Below are 27,492 nucleotides of genomic sequence, written 5' to 3' on the forward strand. Positions count from 1 at the left end.
GGTGAGGACTAGTCATTTTGATCCGCACTCCATACCAGTTGGAGGCGGTAATGAACGTTGTTTGAGAACCGCCAACAAAATTCAACAAGAAGAAGAAGAGCGGCAAGATGGCGGCGCCCACAACAGTGCAGCAAACGATGAACCAACTGACAGATCATTTTGTAAACTCTGTTTACACAACCAGCCAAGACAGCAAATCTTCTCCAGCGGATTCTGTAAAACTACAGGACTATGTAATGGATTTCTTGGAGAAAGAGGTGGGCAGCGACCTGAAGTCGCTGAAGAATGTTGGCGACCTCCTGGAAAAAATTAGAGAGGAAAACAACGTCCTGGAGGAGCAGGCGAGTAAACGGCTTTGACAGTCTTTAGCATGCAGCAAAAAAACAGGCCTCCTTGTGTATCTATTAAATGCATGTTAATAGATTTTTTACGGTTAACTCACAATATTCACACTTCCCAGCTGATACACGTAACTGCTTAGCGTCATTTTACCCAGCACCACACAGCTCTGTGGACGCGCACTTGCCACGTCGCGCTTGCAACACAACAACAAGCCCAGTGACACTGACGGACAACCGAGAGCCACCCAAACGCTCATGCGCCACTGCATGAGAACACTTGATGCGCTCATCCCTGTGCTGTTCAGCACAGACAGTTTTCCTGAGAAAACCCCTATAATTGCTAGAGACCCCTGCTTTCAGCTCCAGCCGCTTTGTTATGCTACACCTCCCCAAAATGCTTCACTCAGCCAGCTCCCGATTACTTGAGTAAATGAGGCCACTCACAATCTGCAGTATTACTATTAATTTCATACATTTCATTAAATAACTAAATAAAACAGTAAAAGTTGTTTGTGTGTTAATAAAAAAAATAAAATAAATGTAAAAATTCCGTCAAACTAAATAAATTAAACCGCAAGCCTGTGTGTGTGTGTGTGTGTGTGTGTGTGTGTGTGTGTGTGTGTTTAAAATAAAAAAAAAAAAAAATAAAAATATATATATAAAAAATAAAAAAAAAAAAATTAAATAAATAAAAAAAAAAAAAAAATAAAAAAAAAAATAAATAAATATATATATATATATATATATATATATATATATATATACACACACATTAAAAATTCTAATACATAAATGAAACGGTTATGTGTGTTATTATAATAATACATTAAAAATTAAAATAAAATAAATAGATAAAACCGTAAACGTGTGTGTGTGTATATTAATAGACAATAAAAATTATTATTAATTCATTTAATGTTTTACATTTAGGACATGAGGTTAGAAAGTGCAGCTCTGTCTCTACCTGTCCTCTGTCACACTGGGACTGAGTCTCTCCTCTTGTGGTAGCCAGCTCTGTCTGTGGCGATCCTTTTTCTATGGCCAGGCTGTGTTCACTCAGTCTGTATGTTGTCAACATTTTTCTTAGTTTAGGACATTTTATTGTGCTCAGGTAGTTTGCCAGTGTGAATTCTCTTTTTAGGGTCAGATGACATTGGAATTTACTTTGTGTTTTGGTTGTTTTTTTTCCAGTAACGACAAAAATTTCACACAAATTTACAACAGAACGTGCCAGTCAGTAAAAATATTTCAAATCGTAGTGGCTTTCACCCAGGCCAGCAAGTCCGTACCATAATCTCAATAATCAGTAATCTGTCTACACAGAGGCTCTGTTCTGGAAGGAAATGCGTCTTTGCAAATCTGATAACTGGACATACATAAATGTGATTGTACATTTTATACATATTTGTAGCAATGTGATATCTAATTACACACACACAGTCATACCTGCAGAACTACAGTGCAGGTGGAAGCCAGCAAAGCTCCTCTTCAGTCAAAACCTGCTATCTGAAGTTTCCCTCTTTTGGCTCTTTCAAAGACAATTAAGCAACCATTTATTATTATTATTTTTATTATTATTATAAATCAAACTATTGGAAATTTAAAGATGGTGTATTTTAGTCTTCGTCATAGGAGTTCTTAAGCTTCAGCCACTTCAGGCCACTTCCCTTCTAAATCCAGCTCACTTTATATCTGAATCCAAGGATCAAGAATAAAGGTATTATTTTTATCATTATATCATTATAGAACACAAGGTTGTATAACAAAAGTTTGTAGTCCCTTCTTGCTGACAAACACATATCTTAACATATAATTAAATGTATATTAAAATATGGTAACATAAATAAATAAAAATAAAACATTAAGTTAAATACAGTACAGTTATTTATACTGTATACATAGGCGACACATATACAACCAGAACATTCTGAAGTGCAGCTTCTGGTTGTGAACCTTCACTCCATCACTGACTAACCTCTCTAAGTCTAGCAGCAGGAGAGTCAAGAAATTGTTCTTTAGTTTGCAACTGACCACGAGACTTGTTCAGTCTATCTATCTACTGAATCAAATATGAGCAGTGACTCTATAATTTGTGTCATTCAGGTTCTCACTGTATCCAGTTCTGTGCCTCCTAAAGTTTCTGCAGCTCTGTCTGCTGCTGAGGAGGCCCGACGTTCCCTGGAGGACCTGCTGCAGCGAGAGCAATCTGTGTCCAACAAATTGAACGAGGTAAAGACTCTGCCAAGAAAGCAGAGAAAAAAAGTACTATTTGAATGAACGAACAAGGCAGCAGTGTGTGGTTATTCACTGACAATGGACTCTCTATTAGCACAAATATCTAACTTCATTGAGTACTTTATTTTCTGATCATACACAAGTACACAAAGCAAGCCAAACATTTCCTGTGGTCACCCAATGATCAGTGTTTCGTGTTGTCACACTAAAGGATTTAATAACTTTTGACTTTGGAAATAGTAGTTAGCAATGTCCACAACACTATAACATCTATTACAGGTCTGTATTATGGCTTTTCATAAGACAGTATAAAGGTGACATTTCTGGTTGAATCAGAAATGATCTGATCTAAGTAACAATCTGACTATAAACTATATAACCTAGCCTGCAGGGCTGTTATAAGGCTGCTGTTTATTACATAGATAGATTTTATAGTTCAGTTCTGATTTCTAACACTGCTGCCACTGTGGTGAGAATTAAAAAGGGCTTTAGACCTTGGCATGGCAGCTGTCAAAGTGTTCTGTAATTATAAAGGGTTATGAGGTGCTAGAGCTGATCCCAGCTGATATATATATATATATATATATATATATATATATATATATTTTTTTTTTACAAGAGTCACTTCCAAATGTTTCCATTATGTTAATTTAACAGAGAGATGAAGCCAGCCAGCAATATTCCAGACTCAACATCTCACAGAGACCTTCCACGTGCACCATTCTGGGAGGTATAATCAATTGTTTGTGTTTGTGTTTGTTAATGTTAATGTGTTTGTGTCTCCCAGCACCTACAGGAGGCCCAGCCTTGGATGGATAGCCTCGGTGAGACGCTTAAACAAGTCGACATTATAGAGAGTCACATGAAATACCTACGCTGCCTTCAACATATAGAGGAACTCAGGTACTGTGAATGAGGGTAAGGGGATGAAGACACTGATTTAGTTATCAAAGAGTGAGAGATATGACAGATGTGGGAACCGAGAACGGAGACATAAATAAACAGCAGAATTGAAAAAATAAAGAACCGTGAAAGCAAAACACAGGCTGAATTACTGTGGATTAGTAGTCTAAGGCGTTAACTGTAATTTTATGGTTTTCAAATTTGGAAAAACAGGTAGTCAAATCTACCATTACTTCTCTATATGTTCAAATCATGCTAAAATAGACATGCCATGTGAAATTTCATTGTACCCGAGTGTAGGGCTGGACAATAAAACAATAACAATAATTATCGCATTATAATTTTTTTCAATAACAATATAACAAATTTTCAATAACTATTCAATGAATGTTTGATTTTATTCAGTTGAATAATACACTAATTAGGACTTTTTATCATGTTAACGTTTTTCCCCATATCGTCCAGCCCTACCCGAGTATAATGACAATAAACATAATTATTTTATTCATTAGTTACTGAAGTCACAAACTTGTTGCTTGATTAAAACTGGTTGAACTGAAGAATGAGGAATACATGTAAAAATAAATGACATTTTCTTTGGGCAGAGTGAAAGAGCAACTTAAAATGACCATTGAAAAATGAATGTAGAATTGTTGTTGTTTTAAAAGTTAAAAATTCAAAAGAAAAAGCAGCCGTTTTGAGCAGTGCTCTAGAAAAACGCCTCATGTTACAGACCAAAGGGAGTTGTTATCCCTGAATCTGCCTCAGCTCAGTGTGCGGTAGTATGTGGTAGTGAGTCTGAGCGGTTGTAATTAAGTGAGTCTGTCTTTTTCCAGTAGTTTAACATTGCATTTCATCATTTATCAACTTGGAGAATAATTACGTTTGTGCAGGTTGCACAAACCCCAGCCTGTCAGGACGTCCAGTCCACAGTTCTACTAACAGGAAAAGGACTGGCGCTGGCTCTCGTGCCCTGGTATGTTTTGTGTAGGTGAAGAGACGGGACTTTACTGCTGCATCTGTAACAGAAAACACAGCCATTTGTGATTCTTGCTTTAGATTGGAGGATTATTTTCTCATCGATATGACTGAGTTTAGGTTTGAAATGTCAAAGCCTGGACAGCTACTGTGGTTTCTTCAGTACACATCACGTATCACGGATCCGTCAGATATTCCGCTCGACCACAACGTGGACTGCACTGTAAATATTATTTTTAACGTTTGCTAACTTCCAAATTAGGGTTAGGTACAACACCGTAAAATGTAGTCTGGTCAATGCATTAGTATCAATACACCAGCCAGTTTCTGTATTGTGATACAGGGCCTTAGCTATTGTTAGCTGATCACACACTTGTCAAGTTCCCTGCAGGCCCTCACACCACAAAAAAAATTTTCTCTGCCTGTTATTTCTTTCTGATTCTGGTCTGTTCTTAGTCTCATGGACACCTAACAGACTCGTACCTATAAGGCTGGGGTCCATCAAATGGGTGTGAATTAGGTCAGCTTGATGATAGCAAAAATCATAATCACGATTACTAACACGATTATTGATTGACTTAGGAAACATCATTCATTTATTGAACTTTTAAAATGATAATGAAATTCAACCGTGGTGTTCTGTCGGGAGATGCAGTTACTTACCAATGGTGAGGAAAGTAAATCCGGTAATACGTTAGAAGACGGGGACATGTCAATTATTTTACGAGCACAGACCAGATAAAGCAAGGCTTAACACCGATTTAGTATAAGCATATATAATGTGTAAATTATTAAGCTGTGAGTAGAGGAAAAGTCTGCTAGCCGCTAAGCTAATTTATGCAGTGTAAAATGTCATAAGCTGATAATGGTGCCTAAGAAGTTGTGGCAGTTATAACTCATGTCATCTTAGGCTTGGACAATATAAGAATAATTATCGCAATATAATTTATTTCAATAACAATATAACAAATGATCAATAAATATTCAATAAATGTTTGATTTTATTCACTTGAATCATACATGCATTAGAACTTAATTTTGTGCTGTAAAGGAAAAGGTGCACTGGATTTATGACACAGGACAGAACAAATGTCATTGTGAAACAGCATGCGGTGCAATAATCTCCAAACTGCTTGTTTTTTTTCTCCTGCATCAGCCCATCCTCATTTTAATTTAAAAAATATTATGCTGAGTTTTAATCTGACCAAAAAGGGTTCTCCCTGTCTGTGACTGCTGTGGGCTGTAATGTGTAAAGTGTTGTGTGTTTGCAGCGCTGCAGTACAGCAGTGCCTGATGACCAGCAGTGTCTGGGAGGCCATCCGGGCAGTAGACAGCATGGCTGTGCTGGACGCTGGACTAAACCAGTCTGGGTGTTCTCACCTCCAGGACTTCCTCCGTGAAACACTTCACTTCTGGCACAAGATCATCAAAGACCGACTGGCCAGGTATAACCCCACCCAGGGCACACATGCAAAGATACAAGTTATCAATGTATCGTTGTCCTAAATCCTTCTCTTCAATTCTTTCATAGTGATTTTGAGAAAGTATTGACTCAACTTCATTGGCCGATCATCTCCCCTCCTACTCAGTCCCTGACACCTGTTGCCAACTGTCAGGAGATCAACAGCCAGCTGGAGCTGCTTGTCCCACAGCTGCTTGCCCTGCAGACCTCGTATCCTTCAGTTTGGGCTTCTACACATCTATGTTCTGTACACATCATTACCTTCACACATACACAAACTCTGTCTCAAACTAATTAAATTCATATCCAACTACTTTGCGTTGGCTTATATGCTTTGGAGGAAACGTAGTGGCACCTGGATTACAGTCTTTAGCCACACTACTGGTGTGGCTGTAGGGAGGGCAGTGTCTGTTGGTAGTCAAGAGTAAAATATTATGACAAATACCAGAAGGTCAATGAAATACCTTCACATCCACCAGATGGGTTGGGGCAAAACTTGGTACAGACGTTTGTGCTTTCCAGACAGTGTATCCCAGTGACTTTATTGATCCCCTGACTTTTTATCAAGCGCCACGAGCAGGTTGACATTTTTGGTTCACAGTAAGATCTTTTGGCAAGTTTTGGATGGATTGCCTTGAAATTTCCATGCTGATGAGAATGTTCAGGAAGAAGTATGAGATGACATAGAAAGAGGGTGACAGGGCGGTGACATGACACGGGGTCCCCAGCAGGATTCCAACGAAGGACGATGTCGATTTGGAACACTGCAGGTGCTCCGGTGTTTGGTTTCTTTAACTTCCTCTGGCAGCGATGACCTCGTGTCCCAGAGGGCTTTGGCCTCCCGTGCACCCTCTACCCAGCCGGTTCCTTCCGCCACACCTGCGTCCCAAGCTCCTCCCCTCTGTCTTCCCATCCAGATCTTGCTGACGCCGCTCAGCAGGAGATTCAAATACCACTTCTATGGGAATCGGCAGACCAACTCCCTCAGCAAGGTCTGTCACACACAGAATCACATATACACACACGTGTATGTCTGTTATTTTTACTTCTGCAAGGACAGCGAACTGGATCAGAGAGAGATGAGTCGTCTCCACAGAGGATAAAAAACAAAAAGTATTGGCAAAGTTTCAGATGCTGATGCTGCTCCTCTATCCGTTCATCTTTCAGCCAGAGTGGTACCTTACACAGGTTCTGATGTGGATGAGTAACAGCTCGACCTTCTTGGAGGAAAAGATCCAACCTATACTTGACCGAGCTGGGGCCAACATCAGTGCCAGGGTATGCTGTTATCTAATGGGCTCTACCTGACTGCTTTGACCCCTCCCCTTCCTGAAAAAACTGTTTTGACTGCACTTAACCGGTCTGATTTGATCTAGACCAGAATACTGTTTCTGTATTTATTGTACTAAAAAAGAACATAGAATAACGTTTGAAATGGAAAATTAATCATGTGTCACTTACAAGTATATGATGTGATGTCATACATTTTAAAACAATTGTCATTTGATTAGGAACTGTGATAAACCTCCAGGTTGAATATTTCATCAGGTTATCTGTGCCACTGTGTTTATTTAACACCAAAAAACGACCTCAAGAAGGTGTTACTGAAGAATCGACAAATAAAACCGGTAAATTCCCGTTGTCTTGACTGTGTAGGTGGAGCTGTGTCGAGGCCTGCTGTCTCTAGTCCAGGAGAAGGTGGCCAGCGATGCCTCCAGGCTGCTGTATGATGACATGCTCTTCTGTCACTTGGTGGAGGAGGTGCTGCAGTTTGAGAAGGAGCTGCGGAGCAACCAGTCCTACCCAGCAGTGCTGCCTGGTCTGCTTCACCTCCTGCTTGAGGACGCAATCCTTCAGAAGTGGCTGACTGTGGAAAAGAAGAGTAAGTTGTGAAGAATGAGGGTGCTCAGCTGCACGACTTAATGTAGAATAAGTGTTATCTTTCACTCCCAAATTTGCATTAGTAGTCTAAAGTGTATTTTAGTTATTCTATGATTATTAAGTCACTTTATTATTAGGTCATCTACAATTTATGTTCCTAATAAAATGAGCCCTTGGCAATTTTACTGCAGGCTAATTTCATCACCTGTTGTTGAAATGCAGTGTTGCAGCAAACTTCTTGTACCGATGACACTGCAGTTATAGTCTGTTTAATTTATTTTTTATTTTTTTACTTTACAGTGCCTAATTTTGCTTCCGGGTTCCCTGGAAAACATAATTTGTGCCTGACAAAAAGGCCTATTGATGGATTTGTGTTCTCCATTCATATTTTGCACAACATCTACGCAGGGTTTATCCAACCACCAAATTACTATTTTTATTTTATATTTTAATACTTCAATTCATTTAGTCATATTTATATACTTGTTTGACACCATACAAACTACTCCACTCACATATGTAGACAAAAGATGGCCGTAAATATTAGGGCAGCGGCTGTTTCAGCTCGGGTTAACTGCAGTAAAAGTGGGTTCTAAGAATAGAAAAACCCTCCAAATTGCTGCAAGAACTCTTTTTTTGGATGTTTTGATTGTTTCTTTTTACTGGGAAACTGGCTTATCATTGGACTACCAAAACAATATGTTTTCAGCATTGTTTGATAATGCTTAATGTATACATAAAAATAATATTTTTCATTATTGATTAACAGACAGGCAGATTTGGCCGATGACGAGATTGCAGGTTGATCTACCTAGACTTCTTCTCACTCTGCTGCTGTACAGTTGGACTGTGGTAATGTCAGGAAATAAACGAGAACGTGACAGCGCTGTCACATGCTAATAAGGACCTTTAGTGTCACAGTTAGTTTATGTTACAGAGTGGAATAAACAGTATATTTTTATGAAATTACTACCTCACCCACCCGTCTGCTTCAGTCTCACCAACATACCATCATTTTATATTGCCATCCATAAAACACTCTACATCTCTATTATTAGGTCCTGATCAAGACTTTTTTTTGGCCCCAACCCCGATCCTTAAAATATTGAGTATCTGCTGATACTGATTCCAATCAATACTTATTATTATTTACTTAAAGCTCAGGTAGGTAATTTGTTATAGAAGAATTTTTGAGATTGCATAATATACAATCCCAAACATACCACAAGTCAATTCAGATATGCAGTCTGCGTGGTCTCTGTACGTTTGCTCAAGAACAGTGAAAAATCATCATACCCCTCTGTATGTACAGTGGCGGTGGAGAAGATGGATGCCATGCTGTCGGCTGAGGGAGCTTGGAGCTCTCAGTACAAAGATATCAGTGATATGGATGAGCTGAAGGCTCCAGATTGTGCTGAGACGTTCATGACCCTGCTACAGGTCATCACTGGTAAGACAACATTTCAGCGATTCTCATGTCTCACTGTCAGTGCGCCCAATTTCATTCAATTTTATACATGTTTTTTTCTGACACATTTTGCATTACCTTGCAATACATTTGCATTCCTTTTGATTCATAGCAGACTACAATCTGACAGCAGCGTGGAGCAGGCAGGTGGTTGGTTAAGAAGCTAAAACCAGCTTAGATTTTATAGAAGGAGCTGGAGATGAGGACCAAATTTTGTATCTCGTCTCATTGATTTTTTTTTTCTGCCGAATTGTCAAAGAATTGTGTTGATTGTTGCTGATGAAGCAAGAGAAACAGGCCAAACTGAATCCAGGGAACTAGAAAGAGCTGTGTTTGAGTCACTAGTAGAATTTTCAACAGGGATGTGAAATGAGCCAGGACCAAGTGCAGTTAAAGTTGATGAGTGGTGAGTACATCAATGACAGGCTAGTGTCGCTCACTATTTAATTAGAAAGTGATCTGACACCACAGATGTGATAGGAGAGACAGACCGAGCAGAAACCTCTAAAACATCAAGTTTGGAGGTTAAATTTAAAATGGACTAACCAAACCCACACCTTGTTTAGTAGCCCGAGCAACATGGGCGTCGTTATAGAAGGGATGATGGTATATACCGTGCAAGAGTAGACATGTTTTGGGTAGAGATCTGGCAATATTGTTTCCACCGTGGGAGCTATGTAGCAAATCAGGTGTTCTTGCATGATCTCACAAATCCAGCTGCCTCGCAAGGTAACAGGATTTGGGCAGCAAGACTGCTTTACACACGTGACGTGAAAGGGACAGCTGCACTAAGGCATCTCTAAGATGGTTTGCCAGCTGCTGCAGAGAGAGTGAATAGTGAGAAGCAGTTGACAGGAATGTAGGTCATGTCACCTGCAAGCCCGTGAAATGTGTGTCCTTTGGTGCATCCATGAGATACAAACAAAACGGGGACCTGCAGAGCAACTTAACATCACTCCATAGCATTACAAGTGGTCAAAAACTTCACGTATGCTCTTAAAGCATCTAAAAATGTTTTAATAAAAGTCTTGTGTTTTTTGTCATCCTGCTGCACAGAGCGGTACCGAGCTTTGCCCTGTCCTTCTGCGCAACTGAAGTTCCTGGGGCTACAGAGAGAACTGGTAGATGACTTCCGTATACGACTCACCCAGGTAATAATGAGGAAGACACTCTACACTGGTATCAATGGAGAAAAAAAACACTAAAACAATAAAGGAAAGGTAAGCGTTTCAGAAACCCTCTTAAAGAAGGAGAGAGGCGCTAGGTTGCGTGTTTTAAGAATGGAAGGCATAATAAGCTATATTTTCAGCCTAAATGCTTTTGCTCAGTAAAAAAATATTTTATGTTGAATTGTCCTCCATTTTTATGGACTTAAATCAATTAAATCTTTGAAAGAGCGGAAGGGCAAGAGAAAAATTAATGAGACAGCTGGTTGATTGATTATACATACATTTTTTTTTTTGCTTTCCAGGTGATGAAGGAGGAGTCTCGCTGCCCGCTGGGTGCCCGTTATTGTGCCATCCTTAATGCTGTCAACTACATTTGCACCATCCTGGGAGACTGGGGAGACAATGTGGTGGGTGGAGTTTATTTAAATGTATGAAATGTTTCAATTTCATGTGTGTGCGCGCGTGCAAAATATAGCCCTATAAATTTCAAGTGAGAACAAGCTGCACTGAGCTGCCAGAGGGCAGCCAGAAGAGAGTGACATTTTTGGTAATACCCTTTCACTGATATTTATGTGTTTACCAGTTCCTTTATTCTGTCTGCAGTTTTTCCTACAGCTGCAGCAGGCAGCAGTTTCACTTGGTGAGGAAGTTGTACTGGGGGGCCTGGGGGTGATGGAGGTGGGTCGTCTGGCTTCTCTGGAGGGCTCTCTATTTGAAGGTCTTTTGGCGTTGCTGGAACGACTTAAAGGAGACATGATGGGAAGACTGCTGGAATGGACCATCAGAGAAATCACAGAAAAAGCCAAACCATACCGCCAAGACAGGTGAGACATCAGCCTGGTGATGAGTACGACATCAACTGGTGTTTTAAAGATTATTATTATTATTATTATCAGGTTAGGACAGATATAAACTGTGTGAAATAATTTGTATGATGTATTAGAGTCATGTCGTGTCAATTTTGGTGAAAAGTTAACAATGTTTTATATCACAAACACAATCAATGTGAAATATGACAATTCATTGATGGTCTCATGCTGCCCTCTGGTGGAGTGTCTGAGTTTGACTTACATCAATGTACTATGTACTGTACTACAAAAATAACTTATGCTCAAGTGAGCATAAAGGTCTTGAGCTCCGTGCCCACAATAGCAAGTGCAAGCCCAGATGAGGGCCAGCCTTTTAAGACCCTGAGCTCAGTACAAATGGTGACTTTGACAGCACCTTATTTGCATTTGAATAGGCGCTTGATTACATAATGAAACATAATTTTAAATAAATCACTGGATCATTTAAGACAAAAGGTTTGCATAACAATCAGTCAAACATAGTGAAAGTATAAGTAAAGTTATACTTTCACTACGTTTCTAAGGCCTTAGGGTTTAGAGCACATCTGACAGTCAAATGTCTTTAAGTGCAGACAGGAGCTGTTTATTCCTGCATTTTGTGTTCCGTGCAGTTGTATTTGAGATGTACATTTTAAATGAAGCAGTGAATTCTTTATGAAACAAAAACCATATTGCATATTCTAACTGCTTGAACAAAACATGATGGCAATTTATCCCTTAAAGTCATGGGAGATAAATTGTAATCTCAATTCTGAGTGAAAACAATTGGGATTCTCATTTTGAAAACTGTGCAGCTGTACTATAGCTCAGGACAGTTGATGCATTAAAATGTAGGACTAGAGAGAGTTGGAGCTGTGATTGCCTACCGAACTATTATTTATTTTCCTGACATTTTGAGTTTGGATGGAGCTGCACAAAAGCTATCCCTTCCCATCATTCCGTTTCATCACATGTTATATTCAAAGCGAGCGGAGGCCGACTATTTGACATAAACTCTCAAATCAATTTTGCTTTGAGCTGTTTTAACCAAATTTGGTGCAGATGTTCACAGGCTAACTCGGAGTTGTGCTGCATAATCTTGGGACATTTTGCCTTTAGGAGGATTTCTTCAGAATAGCTTACTCCACCTTTAATCCCCTTGGTACTTTGCCTGTGCTGTTTAAAAAAATAGATTATTTCCTCTTCCCAGTGTTTTTGTTCTATAAAATTTCAAATACAAAAATAAAGCTTTGCACTGATCTATTCTCTTTCTTTTCATCTTTACTTTTCTTTAGGTGGCTGTCCCTACCATCCCAGCACGACCAGTCCGCCATGTCCCTGTCCAGCTCAGCATGTCCCATGATGCTCTGTGTGAGGGACAGATTGTTGAACCTTCATCAGGTCCTGAGTCTTTCTCTGTTCCAGCTGGCCTGGCAGGGCCTGGCGGAGAGACTTGACAACTTTCTTTACCAGGATGTAAGAGATGAAAGCCCTACTGTGTGTTGACCTGTAGTTTTAAATTACCCAAGCATTCTACAACATCCTTGGGGTGGCACATAAGTCTACAGCAAGGGTCTACTGGTTCCGTTATAATGTTGGCGACTAAACAGCTGACCCATGTGGTTTCCTAGCGGTGCAGTTCAAATGAAATAGTTGTCAACATTTCCATGTGTCTCTCTGTCAGGTGATCCTGTCTAATCATTTCAGTGACGGTGGGGCAGCTCAGCTTCAGTTCGACATGACCAGAAACCTATTTCCTCTGTTTGGTCACTACTGCAAAAGACCTGAGAACTTCTTTAAGCAGTAAGTACGAGTGAGAGAATGATGAGGCTCAACTTGTTCACGTGTACCTCTTTTCTCAGTGCTACAGCTGTCCGTGCTAGTATTATTATTAATTAATTAATATATTATAACTAATAACAAGTATTATATTATTAAGTCTCTTTGTTTTTTCATGTGCGGATGGGTGGCTATTATGGAAATTTTTTAACTATGTCTGTGGTAGCACTGAGAAAGTCACACATCTAGAATAGAAATGCAGGCGAAACTTAGAGAAGAGTGTTTGGCTTTAACAAAAGGCATGTGATGTGGAAACATGGGAGAAGATGTGCTTAAGAATTGTATCTAGTAAACTTATTTTATGGAAAACCCAAAATCAGATGCCAAATACACTGCAAAAACTGAGCACTCAAAAACAAGGGGGAAAAAAGCCTTAAAATGGGGGAAATATTACTTAAAATAAGAAAAGTTATCTGCCAACTGAACAAGAATATTTCACTTGCTACTTAAGGACAAAAAAACTTGCAAAAACATAAAAGCTGCCTGGTAAGAAGAAATATCTTGTCTTATTTTGCCTTCAGTTAAGATAATTAATCTTACTTAGATTTTAGTTTTTGCAGTGTATTAGTCACAGCCGATCATTTTTAAAACGTGTCTTTAAGATTGAGACTCACTTCAGTTCTACACTTCACTACACTTCATACTCTGTATTATATATTTTGTTGCTTTGTGTATACAAACATGACAGGTTTTCCTTAACATAGGCGTTTTCTTCACTGTGGATCGGTATGATCAGTGCTTGATGTCTGAGACATGAAATAAATCTGACTCCACAGTCTGCGCACGTTGAAACAAACTGATCCTGGTTCAGTTTGTTAGATTAACTGGAAACTGTTTTTTAACAATAAGGCCTGCGATTCTGAGTGCAGCTTATTCAGAGTTATCTGGATTAAGAACAAGACTTTTCAAGTTGAACCCCAAACATGCTTCTTTTCACCAGTAGCAAAATATTAATCTAATTGTGATTTCAGATGAGAATGTGTAGGTTAAAGAGAAGCCGTCTATTAGAGTAAACAGATCTGTTGGTAAGATTTTTCAATTTAATTTTCATAAAAATGATTTAAACAACTATGTGCGATGAAATGAAATACAATAAAACAAAATCAGCTCATGTAAAAAACAAACAAACATATAATTTGCAACATTATGAGCAAAAGAAACAACTTCAACTTTCTGACTAATCAGACCGACTGAACCAGAGAACATGGCGTTTAATTATGAAAATTTGAAGGAATTAACAGGATTATTTCAGCTAGCTAATGGACTGCCTGAACTGATTCAAGAAAATCACAAATGTGCCTCATGAAAGCACAAAAAGCTTGTAGGCCAAACTGATGTAAGAATGTGTGTCAGCTCATCAAAACAGGGGCCAAACACAAAGTTGGGTTGTGACGAGAATTGGGCAACACAGTCATGACCACGTTGTTTTTCTCTGTTCTCCCAGGGTGAATATTGTAGCAGCTCAGCACTCTTAAATGAATAATAATAGAGTTGCACCACTGATGAAAAAGCACTTTCCTTTGCATCAGATTGGATTGTAATGAGCATGGGACAAATAGCCAAACTAAGAACATGATAAGAAAACACTGAGCCACTCTGTCTCCATCTGCTCTCTTTATCTCTCCGCAGTGTGAAGGAGGCCTGTATCATCTTGTGTCTCAACGTCGGCTCTGCTATTCTGCTAAAGAATCTCCTGAAGGAGTCGGAGGAGGAGACGACAGGTTGGACAGATGCAGGGGATCCTTCACCACAGTCTGCACTGAATGAGTTGGGGGTTTACTGCCTGGCACCCTGTGACGTGTTGATTCTCCTCAGCCTCAGAGCCTCCTGGCCGGGACAGTAACAGTTCTCCCCGGCAGTATGTGTTGGGTTGGAGTGTGCATCAGACCGAGTGCTTGGCAATTGTTTCTTATTCCATTTTTGCCATTAGTACGACGGAGTATGAAGGCCCACATTAGGGGAGGTGGTGAGATGAAGATTTTTTAAATTTATTTAGCATTTCGAGAATAAAATAAACTCCTTTAGTCCATCAAATCCAGTTACAGTGACTGTCCACCATAACATCTGCTCTGTAAGCTACATCATAGACATAGGCCTATAGGTTACATCCTTGGAGTGTGAAGGCAAGTTTTTTAAGAGGTGCAACTGTATTCCTAACTGAAAGCAAAAGCTGTCAGTGATGTAGCCGACATGACAGCTGGCTGGCATGGTCACTCTAACGTGATTTGATGGCCTAAAGGAGTTGACTTTCTTCTTGATACGCAAAATAAATATACAAATTAAAACCTCAATTTTTTTTCTCTTAATGAGGCCCTAATACTTACATCATCATTAGCATTAGTCTTCTTTGTAAAGAAGACAGGTAACATTCGTCAGTTTAGTGTTTAATAAGTTTATATTATTGAGATGTCATTGCATGAACTCGCCGACCTGCAATGCTCTCGCCTTCAGTTGCCCCGCAACTACTGGTTAATGGGGTTGTCTTTGTTTTTGTGTGTCACTGTGTGTGTGTGTGTGTGTGTGTGTGTGTGTGTGAGATATAACTTAACCATCAGGGCTAATTGGTTGATACTTACATTTCCCTGAAAGACACACCTGCCCAGTGTGCGCTCATGATATAAATGAAAGGTGGACTTTTTCTTTAAAACATAACAAGTTTCTGTTTATATTCAGTGTTGCTCACTACAACGCATGGTGTGTATCCTTGAGGTCTAGTGGACATGTTGATGCACTTCCTTCATCATAAAACATTTGCAAAGCCAATAAAAAAAAACCCCACGTGTCTGCATTGTTTGCATCCATGTTTGCTTGCTAGCATTCGACTTCTTCCCTGATATGAGATATAGAAGGCCCATGTCCAGATCTGCAATACTGGCAGACGATGTCAGATTCTCTGACCAGAGCAGAGGTCTCAAATCTCAAATTACAAATGACAGCTAGATTTACAATAGATTAGATGTATTTCTTGTATAATTCATTGCCCATGAAATGCCAATGAGTTAGTTATCCGTGTTTTTGAAGGGATGAAAGTAATGCATTATGTGACTCTTATTTTTTTGTATACTACTTTCAGTAATCTCACTGCTTTTTTTAAATCACAAGTTGCAGCCGTTTGAGAGTAAAAACAAAAGTCAAATGAAAAGTCCCAATAAATTGTGTGAGAGAGATACACACTCTCTGGGAAGCACATGCTGGATGTGTACGTTAACTGGCTGAGTGTCAGGGGGGTAACGCACCCAGAATGTTGCGAGACCAACAGGTGCACGCGGGGTCTGGCTCAGGAATGTTTAAATGCTGAAGTGCTCAGTGTGGATCCTCCAAGTGGCTTCTGCATTCACATGCATTTAAATCAAAGAATAGCATAGGTTTTCTTCCCCAGGCTCTGTGCATGTTCCCATGGCGCGTCACGTGACTCTACTGCACAAAATGGACCAATCACGTGCTGCCTACTTCGGTTTAGAGGAACAGGTCGTTATAACAGAGCTATGAAGAATATATTTTAAAATATTACAAAAAAAACACTGTTGCTGCAAATAAGGCGAGAGAGGAATGTTAGCTGAAAAGTGTTAGCCGACTCGATGCCTGTTTATTTCTAACGTGACAGCTGTACGTCGTAGAGCTCCTAAACTTTAAACTTGATACAACATATTTAAACATTATACTAATGACAGTAATCCAGTTGTTTTTAAATGTGCTGCAAATGAAATAAAGCTAATAAACAAGTTGGGTCTGTGGCTGGCCTCGTGTCTCTTTAACTGTCTAACAAAATGTAAGAAACTGATGCCCAGAAATCCATTTATTAAAAACGCACAGTGGCAGATAGCCAACCTGATGGGTTTTAAATAGTATTTCCTCCATATGGAGGTTATGTCACTTATAATATAATGGAATATCAGTTATATCAGTAATATAATCCAACAGATTAAAGAACTTTAATTTCTAGAAAATGCGAATGTTGTTTTTATCTTTGTATAAAATGTGTCCTATTAGATTATTTAAAGTTGTTTAATTGTATGTTGCATCTTCTGTACAACTATAACACTTCTTACACAAAGACCTGCTGACCTACAACATGCTGCCAGAAGTTCTTTTCCCTTGTTTATTTCAGTGGTTTATTTGTTTTTGCCGTAATATTTTACTCTGTATTATATATTTTGTTGCTTTGTGTATACAAACATGACAGGTTTTCCTTAACATAGGCGTTTACTTCACTGTGGATCGGTATGATCAGTGCTTGATGTCTGAGACATGAAATAAATCTGACTCCACAGTCTGCGCACGTTGAAACAAACTGATCCTGGTTCAGTTTGTTAGATTAACTGGAAACCGTTTTTTAACAATAAGGCCTGCGATTCTGAGTGCAGCTTATTCAGAGTTATCTGGATTAAGAACAAGACTTTTCAAGTTGAACCCCAAACATGCTTCTTTTCACCAGTAGCAAAATATTAATCTAATTGTGATTTCAGATGAGAATGTGTAGGTTAAAGAGAAGCCGTCTATTAGAGTAAACAGATCTGTTGGTAAGATTTTTACAATTTAATTTTCATAAAAATGATTTAAACAATTATGTGTGATGAAATGAAATACAATAAAACAAAATCAGCTCATGTAAAAAAAAAAAAAAAACATAATTTGCAACATTATGAGCAAAAGAAACAACTTCAACTTTCTGACTAATCAGACCGACTGAACCAGAGAACATGGCGTTTAATTATGAAAATTTGAAGGAATTAACAGGATTATTTCAGCTAGCTAATGGACTGCCTGAACTGATTCAAGAAAATCACAAATGTGCCTCATGAAAGCACAAAAAGCTTGTAGGCCAAACTGATGTAAGAATGTGTGTCAGCTCATCAAAACAGGGGCCAAACACAAAGTGATCCAGTGTTCCACCTAAACACATCCTGTACGAGAGGTCCTACGTTCAGATGATGGCCGGGCTGGATGAGGTAATCGCATACTGTGTTCTAGCTCCAAAGGCACTTTTGCAGCTTTGACCTTTAACTGTACAAAATAATATTTACTTTTCTTATACAGATCAGCATCAGGAAGATCTGCATCTCTCCACACAGGAGTTTTCTGCTCTCATAGTCTGTGCTGTGCACACGAGGCAGAGGTTTTGTCATTGGTCGGTTTTACCCACATCACCTCAGAGGTCAAAGAAATTCAATCTGCAGCCAAAAGTCTGTCTGGGCAACTTTTCTACTCTCCTTGTTGATCAACAACCTGGATGTTGGCTTTCTTCGTCTTGCCTTTGTCTCCAGGTAATTTGAGGTTCTGCTCTGTGATCCCGTTCTCCTCGCCAGAGTCTGACTCCTCCTCGGAGTCCGAAGTCTCCTCTTCCTCTCCAGAGTCGCTGTCTGACCCGCTGAGATCCACCAGCGCTACGTCCTGAGGACAAGAAGAAGAAGACCTCACGTGACTCAATCAAAGCTTACAACTTAAAAGGAGCCTCCCTTAAATGTTTAAATGTACGTTTGGAGTTTTCTAGTTCACCAGAAGGAGGCAGGAAAGCTTTAGCTCTACCAGCAGACTCACCATCTCTATGACCCGCTCTGCCTCTTCCACGCTCTCTATATCAAAGCATCCAGCAGGAGCGTCCTCCATCTGCTGCTTCAGCTTTTCATTGGCCTCGGCCATCTGAGGCAGGAAGCTCTGCAGCCGCTCCAGCACTGATGCGCAACAAAACACATCATCACACCTCTGTCTCAAATGAATTAGTTGTACTGCAAATCACAAGTACTGTTCAGTAATACCCAAACAGTAACTAAAAGTGCAGAAAAGTGATGCTTGGTCTCACCGCTGCTTCTCGGGACTCTTTCAGTCTGGAGGGAACCGCCAGCCTTTGGCTTGAGGAGAAGCTTCTCACTGAGACCTAGCAGCACAACAAACAAGCTCACGTGAGTTATACAGCACCCGTTTCCCTATAATGAAAATGCTAAAAATCAAGAAAGGCAGCACAAATTCTTTGTAATGCTTAAGGGTCTCTGAATGGTCCATTAACAAGTTTTCCAACCATTGAACAGTTTTCACAACTGTGCTAATGCTGAACGGTGTACAAAATGCCAAGCATGCTATAGTGGACAATTAAATAAATGATGTTTCCTTTAAAAAGAAAGTGAACTCTGCAGCTGCACCCTGTTTTAGAGCTGGGCGATGATTCAATATTAACTACATTTCTGCTCAATCATATTTCATGACCTTTTATTATCATTCTACTCGTTTGACGTACAAATGAATAATAAAAACTCTGTTATAAGTGTTTGTTTGGCATATAAAGAATTCTGTCTCGTAACATCAATTGGATCATTTCAGGTGTGATTTTGCAAACATCTGTTCAGAAAATATCCTTAATAAATTGAGAATGATCTCACCCATATCCCATGGTTAACTGGAGGATATAACGTTACTTATGCATTCATTGTTACGAATGATATCAAAACGAGCGATTTCCCTTGGACGCTAACGTTAGTTATTATAACTTAGCAGTCAAACAAAGAACTATGATGAACTATGAACATATCGCCATAACCATATTCACAATTACTAACAGGACTTAGAGAAGCTCTAGTTAGCTAACTTTTTTTAGTGTATCGTCACGTTAGTTAAACACAAGCTTAGCGTCAAACAGTCTTATTCTCAAAGGAACACTTTAAATTTACTGCTAATAAAAGCATTCAAACCTCCTCCGTTGCCACACGACAGCAAAGCCTGCGAACTCGTTTTCTTGACGTTTAATTCCATTTTAGACGATTCTCTTCTCAGGTTTTGATCGGCATGTGTGCTACAAGCGTGAACAACATCCGGGTGGAAGGTAGCACGGTACTGACGCTGTGATTTGAATAGCGCCCTCTACTGTTTGAGGAAGGACCGACGAAAGTACGCTGTGAAGTTGACTGTATAAATTACACCGACTGTTCACGGACAACGAATATGAAGGCTAATGAACAAGTAGACCATTAAAACATCGTTAAAAGTCTCCATTTTGAACATATCGGAAACCAACGAACCAATGAGCTTTATGATAAAAAGTAGACTACTAAAGCGACGTGTACTCAGCGCCTGCGCACTTTAATCACAACATCTGTGTGGCACTGTTTGACCTGGGGCCAGTTCAATCTCAAAATGTTTTGCACCGGTTTGCAACCTTTTCAGATTGAATGCATGTTTCCTTGAAACGTTGCGCAACGTTCTGCAACGTGCTTCGGGGTATGTTTTTCTCCCGTTTGGTGGACGTGTCTCATGTGTTACCCAATCAACTGCAACAAGTTTGTAAACACAACAGGGTCTTCAGGGTACCACCGTTTCCGTTGAAAAAAAAAAAACGTTTTGAACCCGCCCCAGCGCTCTGTGTTTGGCTGGTCCTGAACGTACTCTGGTTCTGACGGACCAGAAAGCCTCACTGTCAGACGTAATCTTGTAACTGTCCCATCATAAATGTATTTCTGTAACGATAACAGAGGTTCAGCAAACATCATCATCATTTCATTCTCGCCAAGAAGTGAATAAAATATGGACTGATTAAGGATGTAACAACGCCTGAGGGGAAAATATGCCAATTTATGCACATGCTCTATCATTTATTATACGGTTTATTTCAGCTATGTTACATTCAAATTAATTTGCGTGCTTGTTGTTAAGATTTTGATAACTATGCCAATGTGCGCCCGTGCGGATTAATTAACACCACTATTTTCAAACCGAGTGGGTCATCCTCCCAGCATAGACGAGCTTTGGTGGCACTGCTCTGACGCGGCTCTCTGGCTGGCAGCTTGTCAAGGTGGAAGACTCGCATCTCGTGGACGAAATGTCTCCGTAGCAGAAAAGGTAACTTTTGGAAAATAAAGAAAATACGGTGACGGCTAGAATAAGTACTTTTAATTTTTTTTATATCCACTAGCTAACACTAGCTACTGTATTCTACCGGTTAACGTATAAGAAAGTAGGGAGCCGTGTTTCCTGCTGTTTTGGTGTCTAACGTTAACCAGCTAGCTAACATAGCACAGTGTTAGCTAACATCAACAAATAGTCACAACTATCTAATATTTTCGTTTTTAGCAAGGCTGAGGTTATCAGCAAACATTAGCCAGTGTCGTCGGAAGGCGTTAAACGAAACGCATTAATCTGAGACTGAGACAGACCCCTTAATAAGAGGCCTGACCGATAGTGAAGAAGTGCACATACAAAGGTGGGCAAACTACAACAGGAGGTCTCTGGACTGCATCATCAACACAACTCAAACAACACCGGTATAACCAAAGAAAAGAAAAGAAAGGAATCTTTTCTGCCTGCACTCTCTGTCAGCTGATGATTCTCTGTCCTGCTTTGGTTTCCCTTTTTAAATCAGCTAAAAGCTAACTAATGTTACATTCCTTTACTTCAGATTTTGTACCTGCCTCTTCAGTCACAACATCCAGAGAAATTCATTTAGGCTTACCTGTTGTATAGTATACCTATGGGCCGAGGATGCCTACAAATTGTCCAGCACTAAATTGTGATCATGAGCTCAAGATTTTCCACACAGAAAGCCTGTTTCTACTGTAATGATGCTGGCACTTTTGATTCAAGTTCCTGTCACTCATGTTGATTTAAATTTGCATGGATTCCCCCAAAGCCGGTCTGTAATTCATTAGAAAACAGCAGCTGCATATTTAGATCCTAGGTTCTCTTGTTTCTGGTTAAGGAGGTTTTGTTCCTCTTTATAAGAAGTGATTTAGCTGTGCCACCCCAGTGTATCATCTTACATATTGCTTCAGCTTATGTTTTCTTGTTGTTCTGGCTTTTAATTCTTTGTTGTCAAACCCTTTGTATTTTACTCAGGCTGCTGAGCCCCTGAAGGCAATTTCTGACATGGATGCTGCACCTGAGCCTGTGTAAACCGGTTTTACTGTGTCATTTTTACACTGCTCTCAGACTGAATGACAAGAGATGAGACACTGCAGCCCTAGACCACATCATGAGTATCCAGAGTCTGGGAGGAGCTATAGGAGAGTCCCTAGGCTCTAGTCTGACGGTGCGTATGAGCGGGTGGAGTGCTCTCTCCCTGAAGCCTGTTTCCTCTGGGCGGATCACCTCTCTATTCCAGACCATGGTCCCCACTGGTTATACCAAGCTACAGGAGGAGCGGCTAGCCATGGTGGACCTCGGAGCTAAACCTGAGGCCGGCTCGCACCAGAATGGCTACAGACAAGAGACATCACACACAGAAGGCCGACGGCTCCTGGACCGGGCCTCTCGGTCCTCTGTCAGTTTATCTGACTGTGGAGATGGGGGCTACTCTGAAACAGAGCCCATGCTGACTGAGAGGAGGCTCTCCGGGGAGGAGGCAGATGCAGAGGAGGAAGAGGATGAGGAGCAAGGCCTGGGATCTGATGTGCAGAATATACCCAAGGAGTCTCCGCTGGCCATGGCTCTGCAGATCTTGCTGCCTTTCCTGCTTGCTGGATTTGGAACTGTATCAGCTGGAATGGTGCTGGATATTGTGCAGGTAAGCTGAGCTACAATACAGCTATTATTCAAACAAAATCCTGGCATAGTTGAGAGCTCAAGACAGAGTGAACAGGCTGATTCCAGTTTATTACATCCTGGGTCTTATTTTTTTGTAGTTGGGGCAATGCTGATTTTTCTTACAAGTTTGAGAAAAAGTGCTCGATATTGCAACAAGAGGTCAAAAACTCCACAGGAAACCTTTATAAAAACTTGATAGATAAAGTTGGCTTTTTTTTCACTTGTCTTTTGGGCAATTATTGCCTTTATCAGCCAAATGCAGAGAGAGGTCAGGAGATGAGGTGACAGACAGAGTTTGGCAACAAAAGTTTGAACCAGGGCCGTTGTGATTGCATGGTCAGTAAAGCCACAAGCTACTGGCTCTAAAACAAATCATCTGTTTCACTGTGGTGATTACTTTTAAACAAACATTGTTGTTTCTTACTGAAATTCATTGTGGGTACGCATGATGTCTTTAGATCGTATTACAGTTTAAACACTTCACACCTTTACTGAATTACAGCCAGGATTCTTGACAACTGTGATGAATCAGTCCGTTGATGCTGTTGGATTTAGTCCACAGGTTCAGAGGTGCATATGCAAATTAGGAATTTGCCTTATCTAAAAATTTTCTATTGAATATCAAATGAGGCTGAGTGTATGTTGGGTCATTAGAAGGTCAGACTTGTCAGAATCATTTTTCAACATGTTACTTCCTTGTGTCATCCACAGCACTGGGAGGCGTTCCAGTACATCACAGAGATCTTCATCCTGGTTCCCGCTCTGCTCGGCCTCAAGGGAAACCTGGAGATGACTCTGGCCTCAAGGCTGTCCACAGCGGTGAGCCAACCACAACCAAACACACACACACACACACACACACACACACACACACACACACACACACACACAACCATTTTAGGTTTAATTCAAGTTCTCAGTAAAAATACTGATTCTTGGGTTGTGGAAGTGGTTGACATACAGCGTTTAAATGAATCGATGTGTCACAGCTGAGGTCCAGTGTTTTACTGATCCGGCATCTGACAAAGAGGGTCTGTTGTTGTTGTTGTTGTTGTTGTTGTTGTTATCATCATCATTATTATTAATAATATCATAACGCAGCAGTGACGTGTAATTAAACTAATTTTAAGATATGCTACTATAGGGCTGGGCAGTCAAACAATAACAATAATTATTGCGATATTTTCCTCAATAACAATAAAACAAATGTTCAATAAATATTTGATTGAATTAATTTGAATCATGAACAAATTAGCACTTTTTATTAATTATATTTATTTTGTTGAGGAAAAGGGGCTGAAAAAAGATTTTACTTAATCTTTCTCATGCATATTTGTTAAAAAGGTTTTATCATAATTGTTTTGAATGTTCTACCTCAGATTTGTAAAGAGATCCACAGTTTGGCCGCAAGTGTTTGTTCTGACCATAATGAAAAGTTTGAAACCACAATTAACCGTCTGGTTTCTTCAACTTTCAGGTGTCAGGTGCAAAAATCTGCCTTTATTGTGGAATTTTTTATCATGGCAACACTTTTGATCTTATCGCCCAGCTCTGTGCATTTTCTGATGTGCTTCATGTGTCTCTTTTTCAGGATGAGTTTTTAATAAAATTGAATTATTAAGGAGACAGAGATTATCGATAAATGAGTTGTTAGATTAATGGACTAATCAAATAAAGAATTGCTAGTTTAATCGATAAAAAATGGTCTGCCTAACGACAAGTCCTTTTAACCGCTGTGATGGTACACTAGATATGTGACGCCGCTGTGTGTTTGTTTGTGTGGAGTTGCATCCTGTTTTTGTGGTGGTGTCTCATCTCCACTCTTTCTGTGGCTGGTTTTTATTGGTCATCTCTGTGACGTACTGTTCAGCCGTTCCAGTCTGTAATCACAGTGTGAGCGTCCTGTACTCTGTCAGGTGAAAGAGAGAAGAAAACAGAACGGGTTCAAAGTCTCCAGTGGAATACTGACCATGTCAGTGCAGCAGTCCACTTCAAAGTTCATGTTATAATAACTTTGAAAGTATCAAGAAAGAGCTTATTTGGAGCGTCTTGAATGGATTTTGGTGTAAGAGCTTTGTGGATTAGGAATTAGTCGAGGAATTTGCTGTTGTAGCAGAGCGAGCTGTGATTTCCTGTAGAGGGAGGAGGGATGGGCTGCTGCAGTCAGAATGGCTTAACATTCAGATGGCAAATCTATTGCTCCGCTTATGAAAAGGGAAGAGCACTGATAAGGGAACAGGTTTGTCTGTTAGTGAACCATAAGTACAAACATTTGCAGCACGTAAAATCCTATTAAACTGTGTCATACTCTACAAACCTGTTCATTTACAATCCTGTACATGGGTGCCTGAAGCACTGAGTCAGCAGAAGCAACTCAAACTCAAAGGTGAAGAAGCCAAAGAGGTGGCAGAGCAGAATTCTCTCTTTGTTTGGTTTTTTCGCTCTTCCTGTTGACCCCCGGCTCCTCGCACACAGGCTCCTCATTCACAGTGCTGTGTCAACACGGACAGCAGAGCTCAGTGCGAGCTGATACTCCTCAGTGGCGTCTTCATGTTGCTGCTGTTTATCCTCAGGCTCAGCTATGAAACAGACAGTGATTAACACTGTGGGGAGTTATGCATTACAAGGACATATGGTAGGACCTTTCCAAGTGATATCACTTAAGTTGTTTTGTCAGACTCTGGAGCCACAGAAGACATTATCACTGTTTCACAGCCTACTAATCATAAAGTGGGTGCAGTGCTCTTAAATTGTTTGGCAGAACAGTAGTTGGCAAAACCTTTTTGTAATGATCTTTTTTAAAGCAAACATGTATTGTTTCCATCTTCTCAGATGTAAATATTTGACCAAACTAAAGTTTGTAGACAGAGTCATCACTGTCTTGGAGGAGACAGATGGCCGATGTGTCGTCTACAAATGATGAGCTTCAGTCGTTTGTGTAGAGGGAGAAGAGCAGTGGGGAGAGCACACAACCCTGGGTGGCGCCAGTAATTGTCTGATTGCTGGATCTGGATGATTGTATTAAACACAGAGCTGAAGTCCATAAACTGGATCCTTGCATATGACCCTGGAGAGTTGGGGTGTTGCAGGATGTTTTGCAGTCCCATGCTGACTGCATCATCGACTGATCTGTTTTCCCGGTATGGGGTCAAGCAAGGGGCCTATAATTTCCTTCAGGTGGACCAACACCAGTCTTTCAAAGGACTTCATACTTACAGATGTCAGGGTGACAGGCCTGTAGTCATTTAATCCTGAGATAGAGGCTTTTTGGAGACCAGGATGATTGTGGAGTGTTTAAAGCAGGAGGGAACTTCACACAGCTCCAGTGATCTGTTGAAGATCTGTGTGAAGATGGGGGGCCAACGGGTCTGCACAGATCTCTGAAAGAGCTGACACACATCTTCTTCACAGATCCTGAGTGCAGGTGGAGGGTCTGTGGGGAGGGGTGGTAGAGGGTGAAGGTGGCTGTTTGATGTTGGAGCGGGAGAGAGGTGTGAATGTGGGTTTATCAAATCTGCAGTAAAACAGATTCAGGTTGTTAGCCAGTTAGTGGTTCTCCACTGTGTGTGTGTGTGTGTGTGTGTGTGTGTGTGTGTGTTGGGGGGGGTCTCCCGCACTGTAGCTCCTCTTTGCTGCTTTGACTCCTTTGTCAGTGTGTTTCTGGCCTGGTTTTACAGGATTCTGTCCCCGTTTCCGTGGGCTTCCTCCTCCAGCAAGTTGTGAAGTCTGCATTAGTCGGCGCACACGTGCCCTGTCCTCACAAAAACTGATTTCACGGTGCCAGTGAGTTTGCCCAGGTCTGTGGCTGCAGCCTCAAAAACACTCCAATCAGTGCAGTCAAAGCAGGCCAATAATTCCAGCTTTGTCTCGCTGGTCTATCTTCTCACAGTCTTGACCACAGACTTAGCAGATTTTAATTCCGCCTGGAGGTCGGGAAAAGATGACCCATATTGGATGATCAGGTGGTCAGAGAATCCCAAGGCTGCGCAGAGAACAGAGCGATAGTCACCATTTAAAATGGTGTTGCAGTGGTCTAGTGTGGGCATCTCGCATCTCCACGCTGGTGAAGAAAGCTCAGAAATGACTGTATTTCTTGAGGAAGAAGGCCAAATTCCCGTGCCAAGTTCTTGTCAGCTTTCACAGAGGAGAAATAGAAAGCATCCTGACTGACCACTAACGGCCCAGGACCGGAGGGCTCTGCAGCGGGTGATTAAAACTGCTCATAAGATCATTGGTACCCATCTCCTGAGCATCAGTGATATCGGTGAGGTGCTGCAGAGCCCAAAGGATACTAAAGGACAGTACCCACCCAGCCACAGCCTGTTCACCCTGCTGCCTTCTGGGAAGAGATAAAGAAGTTTCTGCTGTCACACCACCAGACTGCAGAGCAGCTTCTTCCCCCCAAGCTGTGAGACTCTTAAACTCTAATTCATCCTCAGCACTGCTCCAGTTTATTTCTGTTTACCATTTTTTATAATGGATTCTGTGTTAATGTATATTGTCTGCTATGTAACAGAAGGGAGTTATAAAACTCTATAACTTGTTATATTGTGACAATAAACCTACCTACCTAGTATCCCTAGAAAATGATTCAATCCTGGCAGGTAAAGTGAGCAGACGTAGAAATCTGTATTTGTTCTTTTGAGGAGCAGCAGTTCATCCATCTTGCTTGCCAGTGCTCCGGCTCGCTTCCCACGCTTTCTCTGGCAAATCCTATAGAGATCTGCTGCTCCTCCATCTAACAACTCTGGGAAAGTCTCAGGTCTAAAGAAAAACGGTGGTATGATTTGAGCAGTGGAAAGTCCAAAGTTTAAAAGCTCTTCTCTGGTAAATGTGACCAGAGAGGAACAGCAGAAAACAGAACAAATAAACAAAACCAAAA

The 27,492-nt window shown here is 40.5% G+C and overlaps 3 protein-coding genes across 7 annotated transcripts in view; 2 read left to right on the forward strand and 1 right to left on the reverse strand.

The window, feature by feature from the left end:
• Positions 1-36: 36 nt before the first annotated feature.
• Positions 37-16,837, forward strand: rint1 (RAD50 interactor 1). 4 transcript variants are annotated; one of them, XM_046072132.1, is made up of 15 exons: positions 37-341; positions 2,445-2,570; positions 3,364-3,479; positions 5,729-5,902; positions 5,989-6,129; positions 6,728-6,911; positions 7,087-7,197; positions 7,576-7,801; positions 9,113-9,250; positions 10,325-10,419; positions 10,740-10,844; positions 11,041-11,261; positions 12,560-12,740; positions 12,949-13,067; positions 14,733-16,837. In XM_046072132.1, the coding sequence occupies exons 1-15, from the start codon at positions 108-110 to the stop codon at positions 14,944-14,946; spliced, it is 2,385 nt and encodes a 794-aa protein (XP_045928088.1). In that variant the 5' UTR covers positions 37-107; the 3' UTR covers positions 14,947-16,837. The 4 variants fall into 4 exon arrangements, with proteins under 4 accessions (XP_045928088.1, XP_045928091.1, XP_045928090.1 ...); XM_046072135.1 differs by lacking the exons at positions 37-341; positions 2,445-2,570 and having other exon boundaries at positions 3,473-3,494; XM_046072134.1 differs by lacking the exons at positions 37-341; positions 2,445-2,570; positions 3,364-3,479 and adding an exon at positions 4,298-4,455.
• A 948-nt stretch (positions 16,838-17,785) lies between these two features.
• On the reverse strand, positions 17,786-20,101 carry nopchap1 (NOP protein chaperone 1). 2 transcript variants are annotated; one of them, XM_046072136.1, is made up of 4 exons: positions 19,787-20,101; positions 18,904-18,978; positions 18,642-18,775; positions 17,786-18,494 (listed from the first exon to the last, which is right to left on the reverse strand). In XM_046072136.1, the coding sequence occupies exons 1-4, from the start codon at positions 19,845-19,847 to the stop codon at positions 18,306-18,308; spliced, it is 459 nt and encodes a 152-aa protein (XP_045928092.1). In that variant the 5' UTR covers positions 19,848-20,101; the 3' UTR covers positions 17,786-18,305. The 2 variants fall into 2 exon arrangements, with proteins under 2 accessions (XP_045928092.1, XP_045928093.1); XM_046072137.1 differs by lacking the exon at positions 19,787-20,101 and adding an exon at positions 19,478-19,652.
• Positions 20,102-20,779: 678 nt separating this feature from the next.
• Positions 20,780-27,492, forward strand: part of slc41a2b (solute carrier family 41 member 2b) — a 53,624-nt gene continuing 46,911 nt past the window's right edge. The window contains exons 1-3 of the mRNA XM_046071912.1: positions 20,780-20,930; positions 21,924-22,590; positions 23,322-23,429. Coding sequence (XP_045927868.1) covers positions 22,060-22,590; positions 23,322-23,429 — 639 coding nt within the window. The 5' untranslated portion in view covers positions 20,780-20,930; positions 21,924-22,059. The remainder of the gene's footprint in view (positions 20,931-21,923; positions 22,591-23,321; positions 23,430-27,492) is intronic.

Source organism: Micropterus dolomieu, linkage group LG16 (genome assembly GCF_021292245.1).
Source record: "Micropterus dolomieu isolate WLL.071019.BEF.003 ecotype Adirondacks linkage group LG16, ASM2129224v1, whole genome shotgun sequence".
In the NCBI taxonomy this organism is placed as follows: Eukaryota; Metazoa; Chordata; class Actinopteri; order Centrarchiformes; family Centrarchidae; genus Micropterus; species Micropterus dolomieu.